At 41.4% G+C, this 14226-nt stretch overlaps 1 protein-coding gene across 2 annotated transcripts in view; it reads right to left on the bottom strand.

The window, feature by feature from the left end:
• Positions 1 to 9392: 9392 nt before the first annotated feature.
• Positions 9393 to 14226, bottom strand: part of Pak3 (p21 (RAC1) activated kinase 3) — a 43009-nt gene continuing 38175 nt past the window's right edge. The window contains exon 11 of one of the 2 annotated variants that reach the window (XM_076208420.1): positions 9393 to 13780. In XM_076208420.1, coding sequence (XP_076064535.1) covers positions 13628 to 13780 — 153 coding nt within the window. In that variant the 3' untranslated portion in view covers positions 9393 to 13627. The remainder of the gene's footprint in view (positions 13781 to 14226) is intronic. The other variant, XM_076208409.1, reaches the window with a different exon arrangement.

Here is a 14226-nt window from a genome sequence, read left to right as displayed (position 1 = left end):
AGAACTCATTGCCGGGTGGGTGGTGGGGTGGGGTGGGGGAAGGTGAGTGTGTGTGTCCGCGTGTTCCCCTAATCCTCCTCTCCACCCCCAAAACGACCTGAAGCACCAGTCACCCGTGATCTCAGAAGCCTCATGAGTTCCTTTTGGTAACTGTGTTTGTGCTCGTGCGCGAGTGTATGGACCCTTTCACACTAGGCAACAAATGACCGTCACTTGTGCACGGTCACATTGTTGCCTACCATTATTTTAAAATTGAGCTATTTCACAACAACGTCACTGCGGTTGCCCGATTGCGCAACAGGCTATGGGCTGTTGCCCGCTCCGGTAACAAATGACCGTCACTGGCAGTTGCTGTCACCGACCGTCTCTTTTTCCTTGACCAGCAAAAGCCCAAACAGAAGCACCTCCTCCATTGATGGCCAATTCTTTCGACTAATGAGGTGATGAGAAAAGGGATTTCCCACAACTCGTCGGCGAGTCACTGGTTGCTTGTGGTTGCCCGAGACTTTCACACTAAGCAACTTGTGACCGCAACTAGTGACGGTCAACTAATTACCTAGTGTGGACAAGGGGGCCTAAGGGATCACGAGTGTACCTCATCCGCGGCCTTTAAAACTGACCAGCACAACGGGTCACTATCCGTGCCCCTGCTCCGTGGCGTGCCTTCTAATCCTGTGGTTCTCATACTTGTTTTGGCCACGACCATTTTATCACCTTTTAAACCCTGATGACCCCAATGTTGTGATATACAATTCTTATCATTTGAAAAATAAACTCCCCTTTAGCTGCAAAAGCATAAAACATTGGTTTAAAACCACTTCAAAGGAACAAGGCTTTGATGAAAAATAAAAAACAAAAACAAAATTGAATAAAATAGAAATAAAAAAAAAATTGACCCGGACGTCCTCAGCTGCTCTCAATTGCCCCCCTTAAAAATCACATTGCCCCACCTGAAAAACCGAATTGCCCCTTTTGTGGGGCGTACGCCCCACGTCTAAGACGCACGGTTCTAATCCATCTTTAAACGTCATGCGCGGGTTGTTTAAGATGCCGTCATGAGGACGAAGGCTGTTTCCCTCATGAAGGCAATTACGTCTGAGGCCGCCGTCTCGAGGGAGCGACACTGAGGATTGGTTCCCTCCCTGGCCTGTGAGGAGGTCCACCCCTTCCACAGAGGCAACTGTGGCCCAGGCTCCTCTCCCGACCAGGGGCCACAACGTGGATTCGCAGTATATGTCCACCCAACACCCCTCCCGCATGGGAGCCGTGCGATCGTCATCGAAAGTTACCAGAGCTCTGTATCTCTGGGGATCCATTACCCCTAACCTGCCTCCTGTGACCTTCAATCTCACCCCACCCCACACCGGATCCTGTGACCCTTTCTGCCGCTGCACTCTAAGTGAGCCGACCCACCTTCGTCTTCAACAACGCCTACGAAGTGTGTTATTGGGCTAATCGTAGCTGGACAACAGGGGAAGGCCAGATTCGCCTGTTCCAGCCCAAACCTGCAAAGAGTTTCGTGTTGTTCTCTCTCAAGAAGGAGACATACAATTACTCTGAAGGAGCATCCATGTTCTCAATGGTGAGTGACATCTCCCTCTGTCAGGTTTTAAATCCAGAGGCACAAAAGCCGGTCAGGACCAGGTTGATAGGCTATTCAGTGGAGTTCCCAATAACCGGAATAGAACAACACCCAAAGGTTACCGCCGCCAGGAGGAGCCTCGGGCAGAAAAAGTAGAAGCTCAGCTTCGTCATCGTGGAAATGCTGGGCAGGCTTCCTGCAAAGTTACACCTGGGGATCAGGACCAATTTCAAGTTAATCCCCCTTCCCAGGAGCCACTTCGCTGCTATTGGTGACAATTTGGGCACCACCTGTCGCGTTGTCGACGCCAGAACAAGTGTGTCGTCTGCAGCGATCTTCATGTGTCGGAAGAACACTTCCAGAGGCACAGGGAATGGGTAGAAGTTACTTCTAAGTGACCCAACTGCTAAGAGGATCACAAGGCCGGGAGCGGCACCTGCAGTATGCGGAGGCAAAGCCTGGAAAAGGCTATCCCATCCCACACCTCAAACACGTAACTAGTGCCAAGAGCTTCAGCATGGGATGTCCAGCCCCTGGCCACCTCTGCTTCTTCACCACCTCCTGATGGCGGTAGAGGCATTACCCCCGTCGCCATCCATTTCGCCAGCTGCCAAAGACCACCTTTGCAAGCAGGGAGATCACTTGCTCCTGTTCCCTTCAGGACCCATCCGCCCCTAACCCGTTCCAGATACCCCCCACTCCAACCTGGCTACCCCTCCTTTCATGACGAAGGAGAGCGTGTGGGAGTTTGTCACCTCTATGGCAACTGCCGTGGTGAAGTGTATCGGGATGATTGAGGCAACAGTGACTAGGGTGCTGATGAAGGTTGTAGACACGGTCTTCGACCAAGTCACACTTCCCTATGCCTACCTTCTCCCCCCCCCCCCAGCATTCGCTGTCCCATCTGGGGGTGAAAGTAAGATGATGAAATGTCCCTTGCATTTCCACTATGACGTGATCGAGCTCCTTTTTATGTCCGTGGCTCCTCCTGGTGGGTGTAATCTTTGGTTGTTGTTCTACTCCGGTTATCGGGAACTCCACTAAATAGCCCATCAGCCTGATCTTGACAGTGGCCGCGCCAGGGGGGGGGGGGGGGGGGGGGGCTTTAGCCCCCCCAACTGAAATGAGCAATTTGAAAATTTAAAACACTCATTGAAATAATTTTATTAAGTGGAATTTTTAATTGCCAGGGCTAAAGATTTGTCAGCCATCAGTGCTAGCCCAACCATTAACCCCCTCCCCTTCTGAATTAAGGATAATATATGTGTATTATTATATTACTATTAGCCCCCCAAAAAATTTGCTCAGCCACCCCTTAGCCTCCCCAACTAAAAATTCCTGGCGCCGCTGCTGGATCCTGCCCAGCTTCTCCTCTGGTATTTAGCCTGACGAGGGTGACATCCCTCCCATTGAGAACCAGGATGTTCTTCAGGTAATCGTGTGTCTCCCACTTGAGGAGGTCAACACAAGCTCTCTTTGCAGGTTGGGCCGGACGGTGAATCTAGCCTTACTTGTCCAGCTCGATGGCTATGACAACCACGTAGCGTTGATGAAACAGGTCTTGGTTCATCACAGAGGGTGCAGCGGCAGAAGGGGTCATAGGAGTTGGTGGGGGGTTGGTCACAGGAGCTGGTTGGGGGTTAGAGGTCCCAAGAGATGCAGTGTTCTGGGTACTTTAGGTAACAGTCCACGAGGGAGGTTTGTGAGCAACCTCCATGGGTACAACTGAAGTGGAAGGGTGTGGGGTGGACATATACGGCGGAGACTCTTTATTGCCCCTGGTCGGGAGAAAATCCTGGGCCACAGTGGCCTCTGTGGAAGGAGTGGACCTCCTCACCTTCCGAAAAGGGTCCTCCTCCGAGCCGCTCCCCCGAGAGGTGACCTCAGGAGCTCGACTCCAGAAATAACAGGCTTCGTACTCATGAGACTGTGCGTGGAGCTTAGCAGCCCCCTCAGACGTCAAAAGTGGATTAGAGGCACGCCAGTGAGCAGGGAACAAAGACGGTGGCGATTAGACGAAGGAGAGGGTGACCCGTTGTGCTGGTCAATTTGAAGGCCGAGAATGAGGTACACTCGTGATCACTCACACTCGCGTACGGGCATAAATACAGTAGACGCAGTAGCAATTAATACGGTGGATTCCTATGATGTCGTTGCCCAAAAAGAATACATTCTTCGGAGGTCACGAGTGACTGGTGGTGTTTTTTGGGGTAGGGAATACCTTGGTATAGTGTTTTAATGTATTCATCTACTTGTTCTGTGGTTTCAGATGGGGAATCGAGTCTTTTCTTACATCAGCAAGAGGAGGACTGGGAGTGGTGGGTGCGTGTGCAGGTAGGGGTGGCATGGGCTTGAAGGAAAGTCATGTTAAGATGGAGAGGGTCTGATGTAGCTACTGGTCTAACTGTTATAAAGGAATTGTTGGAGCGGGGCATGATGGATTCCAATGCTTCCAAATATGCGATTCCAGGGTCAATCAACTCATCCATTGTGCCTAGTTTTTCTTGCAGACCTGCTTTTGGGCCTTAGATTTTATTCAAAAGTTCCATGCACTCTTCTATTTGTGGAGCATTGGCCACTCCCACACTATTACTGAATGAACCATGTGTTTTGAACTAGGGCTTCAACTATAATTGAGAGGGATAATTTTCATGTTAGTTTCTCAACTGTAATTCTTTTGTTTGAGATTCATTTCTTTGTGCCAAAATTCGGTGGGGTCTTCCTCACTTAATATTGAAGTCTGGCTACTTTAAAGGGTGATCTGCTGCAAGTGATGGTTTACTAGTGTTGTTTAGGACTATGAATCTTGGGTAATCTAAGTCAGGGTCAATTTCATTTCAATACAGGTCCAAGTTTAGAAAAAATATTTCCTTTTGCAGGGCTGGAGCAATGGTCAAAAGCCCTCTCTATAAGAGGAGGTCAAATGCAATTGTTCTGTCATTGTAGATTACTTCCGTCCTCAGGGGAAGGATTTTGCTCTATTCGTGGGGGGTTGTCACAAGGTGGGGTGGAAATGCAGTTCAGGGAACTTGATTACGGAAGACCTCCTGCTCCCTCTTCTTTTTCCCAACATTCTTTGTTCATGCCACTGTGTAGGTGATCTTGCTGGAGATCTACCAAGACCCAAACCAGGTTAGGTTTAGGGAGTCTATGTTTAAGGCACCTTTACTAGTCCCCTCCACACATGGGGTGATTAGAGTGGATCCTGAATAAGGATGCTCAGTTGTGTAGCTGTATTTTTTAATATAATCTTGACACAAGGCATTGGGCCTACACCACCTGTCATGTAGGTTATGACTCAGGGGTTCCAAAGAGCTTCATCTTCTGCTGTCATACACCATAGCTGAAGGACTTTCGATTGTTAGTTGGAAGAATAATGCTATTGTTATGTGGGAGGATGCTCGATAGTAACTGATTATATTGTCAGTCTCAGTCACTGCTTCACTCATGGCAACTCCTAGGTGGGAGTAGGTCTTAGGAAGCACTGCTTGACTGTGGTGGGGAACTAGTTGGTCTTCCTCCTCCAGATATCCAGTCCTTGAGTCCAACCTAACGATCTTGCTACCCTCTCCTTGGGAGAAACAAGGTTGAAGAAACTTGCAAGACCTTGAAACAAGATTCATGTCACCTGGGGAAGTTAACCTTTCCTCACCCTACCAGACTCAACTGTAACTATAATAACATTGTTCTCACTACCATCTGCACAATGTTTCAGAAAAATATCCAAACTTTGCCTGAACTGCAGGATTATAATAAAACATTTAAAGCTTTGCTTCACTTGTATTTCTTAAACCCATATATAGAATTGTACAAAAAATGAGCAATAAAACAGTAGTAACACAAAATACAAGACTACAACTGCTTAAATATCATACAAAAAATTGGCATTTCTTCATGGGAACCTGGAGGAAGGACATAAGAAATGGTTGAGTTTACAATACTGAAGGGATCTATGTATATAAATTGGTTGGAAATAACAACAGGTAATAAAATGAACTACATGTGAATTTATTACTTACAGCTGTTACTATACAACACAAAATGAAGTTTAAGGGAAAAGAATGTAGAATGCACAGAATGTGAAGGAACACATGAACTTTAGAGATAAAAACTGATAAGTGGGATTGATAAACATAATGGAAGATATAAATGCCAACAGGGATAGTGGTATAGGTCAGTGGAAAAAGTTTACAAGATAAATATTTACAATAATGAAAAGTAACAGAATGTTTTACATCATAACATCTTCAAAACTACAAATAAGGATGCATACAAAATGCATTCAACAAACACACTATATACACCAAATGAAACAAGTCTGGGAAAATATCACATCCATTCAATAATACTTTGAAACTTATCATCATCTAACTCTGACATGACAATTACAAATGCATGACTAGTGGTTGCATAAACATACATTAGAGGATGTTCCGAGCCACAAGTGAACCTGAAGAACTAAATAATCCATTACCATCCAATTTTCTAGCACCTTATGAGGATAAACTTTCCCATATACTAAATGAGCCAATGTCAAATATGAAGACTAGATGTAAGTATACTGTTCATCTAAATATATATTTCATTTAAGCACCTTGCCCCATTAAGGACTTCACCAAATCACACACTTAGTGAAAGTTATCTAGCCTTAAATAAAAAAGTAAGGTTCAGACAAATACCTTCATTTCTTGTACTATGTAAACCTTCACATATCTCGTATCCTTTTCTTTCAGACTATCCTCCAGGAATCCCCATGCCCTTATCCTTTCCCTTCTACCTTCTCCTCCCATCTTTTCCTCTATTCCACCCCTTTTTTTCTTAAGCAGTTTGGTCCCTCCAGTATTAGCATAAATAAATAATACTTTCTGATCAAATATTATATACCTTTCCATGTCTTATTAAAAGCAACAATTCTTTTCTCTTTTCTTCATCCATTTTCCTTCTCTAAAATTCACGGGTTTGCTCATCTATTTTTTGCCACACTCCTCTCTCCATCTTTCTCTTTCATCTTATCCAACTTCACTCATTTACTTACTTAAAATATTACTTCCCTCAAAAAAATTCCCTTCTTAAGTAAGGACATAGTTCAATTCCATGTGTGGTATAAAGTTTAATGGTCTCTACTTATGCTAAAGCCAAGTTTTTCACTTAATATATCATTTTCTACCTTTGAGAATACCATTGAAGAATGCTTCCTTTATCAGTAGGTGGGGTATTGCCTCTTTACCACATCCTTCAAAAGCTAAAAAAAAAAAAACTATATTGTCTTCACAAGAGTATGGCATGGCAACCCCAAATATTTGGGAGAACTGTCTTTGGAATGGGTGGATGGGAGTGGAATGGGTGGGGATGAAATGGGAGGGAGTGGAATTATGCCTTTTGATTTTGGCTACCTCCCTAGTAAGAGTGAAAGAGCCTTTGGTATATGTATGTGTCTTTTGAATATCCCGTACTGGGGTACTAACTGCATGGTAACATGCAGACAATACTTTAGGTATTGTTTTATGCACCCCTATGAACCAGAGTCACATCAATCATCTATGTTAGTTTAAATATCTCTACTTGTAAAGGAATGATGATACTTTTGTACTATAGTCGTCCTTCCTCTATGCTGCTCCCTTGAACCTGTCCTTTCCCTGTTTCTGTGACTCAACTTCTGTATCCCCCTGTGATAGGGGGATAATGATTCTATCACCATTTTCCCATACAAGTTATACAAGATAACTAACAAGGACAGAGTGATGGGACTAGGGATCCTGCACCATATGTGTTCTACAAAAAATTAAGGCGTAATAGCGTCTGGGAGGAGGACTCCAATCAGAGCCCTAGTAATTGGGTTATTAAATGTGCATGGTTGTGGTACATATAAAAGGGAAGATATTAGACATTTTTCTGTATGAAGGAAGATGAGTATGTTAGCATTAAGTGAAATCAAACTAAAGGAGAGAAGTGAGTTTGGGTTTGGAATTGTAGTGGGAAGGGTGTCAGAAAAGATGAGTGGTTGAGGAAGTGAAGGAGTGGCTCTGTTCGTAAGTGATGAGATAGGAAAATGAGTGAAGTATCTTTTAGGATAATATGAGCAATAGTGAAATTAGGATGGGTAATTATGGGTTTTTATGAGTGCATACAATCCTGGTATTGAGAAAAGTGAATAGAAAAAGGAGGCTTTTTTAATCATTAAAACGAGTGTATTGACAGTTTTGGGAGGACTGTGAATGTACTAAAGTATGGGAATCTCAATGCTAGAGTAGACAGATGAAGTTGTAGGTTGGTTTGGGATGTCAATTAACCATAGTGGAAACATGATATTGGAGATATGTTTAGAAAGGGAGATGATGACCACAAATGGTGTTAAGAAGAGACAAGCACAAGTATACATGGGAAAAGGTGATGGCAAGGGTTGTTGAGAAGGCATTAATGGATTATTCAATCAATTGTTGTCTCAAGTTTTACAAAATGGAAAAAAGTGTTGCGAGAAATAGGTATCTGGGGAGAAGGCTGTATGAAGAGATGATTATGCCTATGACACTGTATGGAGCTGATATTTGGAATACATAGGGGGTAGATAGGATGAATTTAAATGTGTCTAAGATCAAGTGCTTAAGATGATGGTGGGGATACAAGGATGGATAGAGTGAGAAATGGGGAGGTGAGGTAGAGAGCAGGGATTGAGAAAGAGTTGGAATGTGGGGTTACTCAAAGAATATTGGGATGATTTAGGCACATGGAAAAAATTGGTTAATAAAGGTTAACAAAAATAGTATGGAAGGAAGAAGTGGAGTGAACTTGAAGGGGAAGATTACAATTTGGAAAGATGGATGGAGTGAAGAGAGTCTTAGGTACAAGGGAAATGTCTCTTTAAAAGACCCACAGCTCCCAAGTAACCAGCAACAACTACTGGGTGGGCCCATAGATCACTTAAGAAAGGAATAGTGTGTTGTTGTCATGGAACTGTTAGTGTGGGCCACTAACAGGTGTGGGGTGTTACAGTAATCTATGTGATGGTTGCATGTAGGGTTTTGCAACTGTTGGTGCTGATTTACTGGTAGATGGTGTCCTCAACACATGTGTGACAGTGTGACTCCTATCTCTCTTAAGAAGGACCTTTCCATGAGACTGAGGGTGTCAATGTGCCCTTGTGTGGATGTATAGTGTGGTATGGATGCTGGGATGTAGTACATGTTTCAGTAGCTTCTGCATATCACTATAATTACTGTGAATGTGCTGTGCCTTGCTGCATTGCTTATGACCCAGGCGGTGGGCAGGAGACAGGGATGACCCTTCATCTGCAAGGACTTAAGATAAGAAGGAAGAATGGATAGTGGATGGGAGTGGAATGGGTGGGAATGGGTGCTTACCTTTGATTTGGTTATCTCCCGTATGAAAAGATGATGATGATGATGATGATGATCAAAATGATGATCAAAATGATGATCAAAATGATGATCAAAATGATGATCAAAATGATGATCAAAATGATGATCAAAATGATGATCAAAATGATGATGATCAAAATGATGATGATCAAAATGATGATGATCAAAATGATGATGATCAAAATGATGATGATCAAAATGATGATGATCAAAATGATGATGATCAAAATGATGATGATCAAAATGATGATGATCAAAATGATGATGATCAAAATGATGATCAAAATGATGATCAAAATGATCAAAATGATGATCAAAATGATCAAAATGATGATCAAAATGATCAAAATGATGATTAAAATGATGATCAAAATGATGATGATCAAAATGATGACCATGAGGATGATCACGATCATTATGACTGACATTCTTTAGACAAATTATTACTGTCATTATTATCATCACATACTATTATTACTATTATTGTTATCATGAGGGGGATGGAGAGGGGGTTGCCAATTTAGTGAAGTGGCCTTGCTGTGGATGTAGTGTCTCTTACTACATTGCTTCTGACCCAGGACAATGGGTGAGATACAGGGATGAGCTGTCATCCATGAGCAGCTAAGATGAGAATGGGGTGGGGGGTGGATGGAAGTGAAATGCGTGAGAGTGTAGGCATGTGCCTCTGACTTGGCTACCTCCCTTATAAGGGGGAGAAATCCCTTGGTATATAGATAGATTATCATCATTATAATTATCATTATTATTCATGGTCATCTGGAGTGAGTAATGCCATTGATGATTTTTGAAGTGAGGCTCCAGTCTACTATCTCTGAGCCATTGCTCTAGTTTGTACAAGTCAGCTTGGGTGTCTCCAGATGCTATTTTGTTGCGTCTTTGCTGGGTTACAACTGTCAGGTCATTTGTCCAAGTGAGTGCATTGATGTAACTTCTGGACCAGGGGTTAGGAATGTCTGTCAAGCAGGGAAAGTAAAGAGCAAGAGATAGGTGGGCGTGGTTGTGTCTGGATAATAAAATTATGTGGCCGGAAGGGATTTATTCTTGTCTGCTCAGTATTCTTGAGTGGATGAAGGAAGAGGTTTACCATGTTATGAGGTGGTGAGATAAACCAGCTTTGGCAGTCAAGCCATGCTGTAGAGGTGCTGAGCTTTGCTGCATTGTTCCTGATCTGAGTAGTGGACATGAGACAAGGACTCTTCATCTACAAGGAGTTAAGATGAAATGACAATAAATGAATGTCATGTGTTGGATGACTGAAGGATGGGTGAAGGATGGGTGCATGCCTTGGATGGCCATCTCCCTTATAAATGGGAAAGCACCTTTTGGTATAAGTATGTCTTTTAAAATACTCTTATCAATTTCTGTCTTTTAAAATACTCTTATCAATTTCTTAAATTCTTCAGTCAACAGAACAAAAGCTTCATCAATAACATCTTACTGCATTTATAAATATGAAAACTTATTCATAAGACTTGGAAAAAAGAATGAAATATTCATAACCATCTGCCTTGTGGTAAGGCTGACTCTGATTTTTTAAAACTATAAAATATGAACAGAAAACAAGCCACAAGTTTTTCAAACAACAAATAATAACCAGTATCTCATAAATAACAAAAAACATCCATTTGGTCCCTTATAGCAAACTTATAAATAGTAAATTCCCAACTATCTGTACATGCATTACCTGAATTGTCACTAAATAAATACTGTAGTAATAACTGTTACTTAAAGTTTCACCGACAGGAAATCTGCAGTCCCATAGTGGCTGGTAATAGTTACTGGGTCCCCCTATAGACATTTTTGGGTTGAAATGCTAGACTGACTGCTGTATTAGTGTGGGATGTTTCTACATCACTAGAGCATAGTAATAGGACAAAGGAAATAATCATAGGTTGTCATCCCTCCATATGTAAAGGTGGAGGAAATAAAATATTAGTTGTTAAGAGATCAAAGGCCCAATACAAAAATTGAGTTTCTGCTCCTTGGGGATTGCACTTCCAGATAAAGAAAAGAATGTCGGCAGGTTTGGAAGACCAGATGGCAAGATGATTTTCTCGGACATCTGTTTTGCAGGGAACTAGCAAGTACCTGCTATTGGTCCCTCACTAAATGCATGACATATTAACAGACCTAAATTGAACAGCAATTCGGAGAATTTACAATCAGACCACATAATATGCATTGCTTTCACAGGCCAGGGATCTATGCTACTACATTTGGAAATCTTCCTTTAGTGAAAATCCTTTTGATTACATTTTAGTAGATAATCAGGAATTTGACCAAACTCTACTTACAGAGTCTGGTAAGGCTGACATAAAAAAAAATTAATCCACTATATTTTCCGACAATGTTAAGTACATATGAAATCAAATAAAGTTAAAATTCTAAAAAGACCACAGACTACAATACTCCTTTTCTCAAGGGATGAAGGTCTTACATAATCTAAATACACCACATGAAATAATGTCATGTACTTCACCTAATAATGATCACATCCAACTTAGTCCTAACAAGACTACACAACAATTTCCTGTTTTATATTTCTGTACAGTTTGAACTAGTTCAGGAATTAAATGAGAACAATTCATTACATACCATCCATTTGAAATACCCATGTTTCCTCTACTTTATCATTACCCATACATTTTCAACATGCACCTGCATATAAGAGATCAATTTGTGTTAACAATGAAGTGTGTCTAATAAGTTTACATTAGGAAAATGAATGTTCAAAATAAAAACTTACCTACATTAAAAAAAAAGGCACAAACTTGACAATGAATAAATGTCTCAAATAAGGACTTCTAAAAACATATTTCACAAATTCTACAAAAGTGAGGACTTTCCATACAGTACATTTTCCTTGTTGGATTATTATTACTTTTTTTTTCCCAAGAAAAATAAATAAAGCATATGAGTATTCAAGACAAATATTTCCCTTGGTTTTCACTAATCACATCCATAGTGTGAGAGAAACATGGTGACACTGTAAAACCCTGAAAACCAGCTGGTGATGGTAAGATGCTTTAGAAACTGAGACAATTCTAGTATCAAAGAATGAGAGAGGGAAGGGAGGAGTGGAAGGTACAAGACAGAGTAAAGGAGGATGATATGAGAGATGCCTGGTAGAAGATGGGAAAGGACAGAAGGGAGGAAGGAGGTATACAGTGCCAGTACGGGAAGCTTGAGACAAGATGAGGTAATCAAGGAATAAAATAAAAAAGTGCAGAAACAAAGTGAAAGAAATGACAATTATACAGGAATTGGGAGGGATTAAAGGATGTGAAAGGAGAAAATCATTATATGGAGTTAGTAAATCATCAAATAGGGTGAAACAATTAATCTTCTCTGTAGCAGGAAGTACTTATCATCTGATCTTTTCCTATTCTATTCATTTCCACAATACTCCTTAAGTAAGAAAGGGGCTACACCTATTTCAATTTATCCCTTCCGTACCTTGAAGTCTATCCATCTATGTACCAAGGAGTTCTTCCCCCTTATAAACGAGATAACCAAGTCAAAGACATGCACCTACTCCCATCCACCACCCTTCTTTCCCTCTTATCTTAGCCCCCTTAACACCTTTCCCCAAATCTGCAATACCTCCCACAATGTCCTCCTGTCTACCCTGTCATAAGCCTTCTCCAAGTCCATAAAGTCACCAAAAACATCCTTTACATTTTGCCAAAACCAAGAAGTGCTTACTTTTTAATTCTTGCTGGCTTTAGGTTATCTTATCAAAATCTATTGGCCCATTTAGTAAAAAAAGGATTAATAAAAGGCAGGAGAGATTAGCAACTGAAAGTGGAAAATGGTGAGGAAAAAAATGAGTATGGCAGTAAAGAGATGGGATAACACAGAAAACAATGAGGTTTTGGAGAATGTGGAGATGGGGAACATGATTAAATATGTAAAATGAAAAAATGAAATATGAAAAATTGGAAAGTTGGAAGGGGGTGTTGATAAAGTCTTAAAACAAAAGGCATATGTTGGTCCCCTGTAGAATGTTATGATCTGCACTTTTAGCTTTTGAGTATATCATGAAAAGAAAATTAAACCTGTAATCAATTGGAGTCATTCCAGTAATACTACACAAATCAAATGCTTAGATAATGCATACAATTGGTCTATGGCCAAAATTGCTGTATTTTATACAAGTGGAACAAATTAACACACACTAGGTGTTAAGAAAATGTCAATGTCCCCTCTATGTTTACTACCTGGAGTAAGACAGTGGGCAAGGGGTATGACAGAACAAGAATGAGTTACACTATAGAAAGTCAACCTCCCACTTAGAGAGAGTGAGAAAGAGAGAGAAAATGTCTCCAATGCTCACCATGTTTTACCTATGCATCCAAACACAATGCTTTATCTATAAACATGAGTTCTTTAACTGGTTTCCACTAAATGCATTACCCTTTATCTTGGTCACATACTGCACAAGCCCTAACCAAGTCCCTACCATGTGTTGGAATTTAACTCCTCACTCCATAAGGTACTAACATCCTTGTAATTATCTCCCGACATTTACAAGAAGTTTAATACATTCATAAACTCTCACATTTTTTTTAAATACTGCAGCCTAAAGCACTGATGGAGTAGTCTTTTAATTCAAAACAAATTATATGATAAGTACTTTATGGAATTATCAAATCCTTTTACCAAGAATATCTTGAGCGGCACGGATGAGGGGATTCAAAGTTCTTGTACAAGCAGCTCTGGTTAAGAATTTATGGGAAAGAAGTTCTTTTGTGTCAGCTCTCAAGTCAACATCAACTTCTAAGCATCTGTTTAAAAAATCCTGAAATTTAAAGTACAAAATCATTTTTTTTTCTCTCAATGGAAATTCTTTAACATACATACATATACCAAAGGCTTTTTCCCCCTTACAAGGGGGGTAGCCAAAAAACAAAGGCACAAAAACCACTCCCACCCATTCCATCCCAATCACACTCCACTCCCCTCCACCCTCTTCCCTCCCTCTTATCTTGACACCTCCTGGATGACAGGTCATCCCTGCATCTTGTCCACTGCCCTGGGTCAGAAGCAGTGTCACAAGACACAGCACATCCACAGCAAGGCTGCTTCATTGAATCAGTGCCCCCCTCCCCCCTTTTCAGCCCCTCAAGCAGATATAGATAAAAAAAAATTATCCAGGTTTCTAATAAGAACTGTTTAGGACCCATCTTGTTTCAATTTAGTAAAATATTGCTAGCAGGATCAGAGGAGGGATTGAGGAAGTTGGTG

Source organism: Oratosquilla oratoria, chromosome 2 (assembly GCF_046742065.1).
Source record: "Oratosquilla oratoria isolate Oo_2021 chromosome 2, ASM4674206v1, whole genome shotgun sequence".
Lineage (NCBI taxonomy): Eukaryota > Metazoa > Arthropoda > Malacostraca > Stomatopoda > Squillidae > Oratosquilla > Oratosquilla oratoria.
This window is presented reverse-complemented; position numbering and strand designations above follow the sequence as displayed.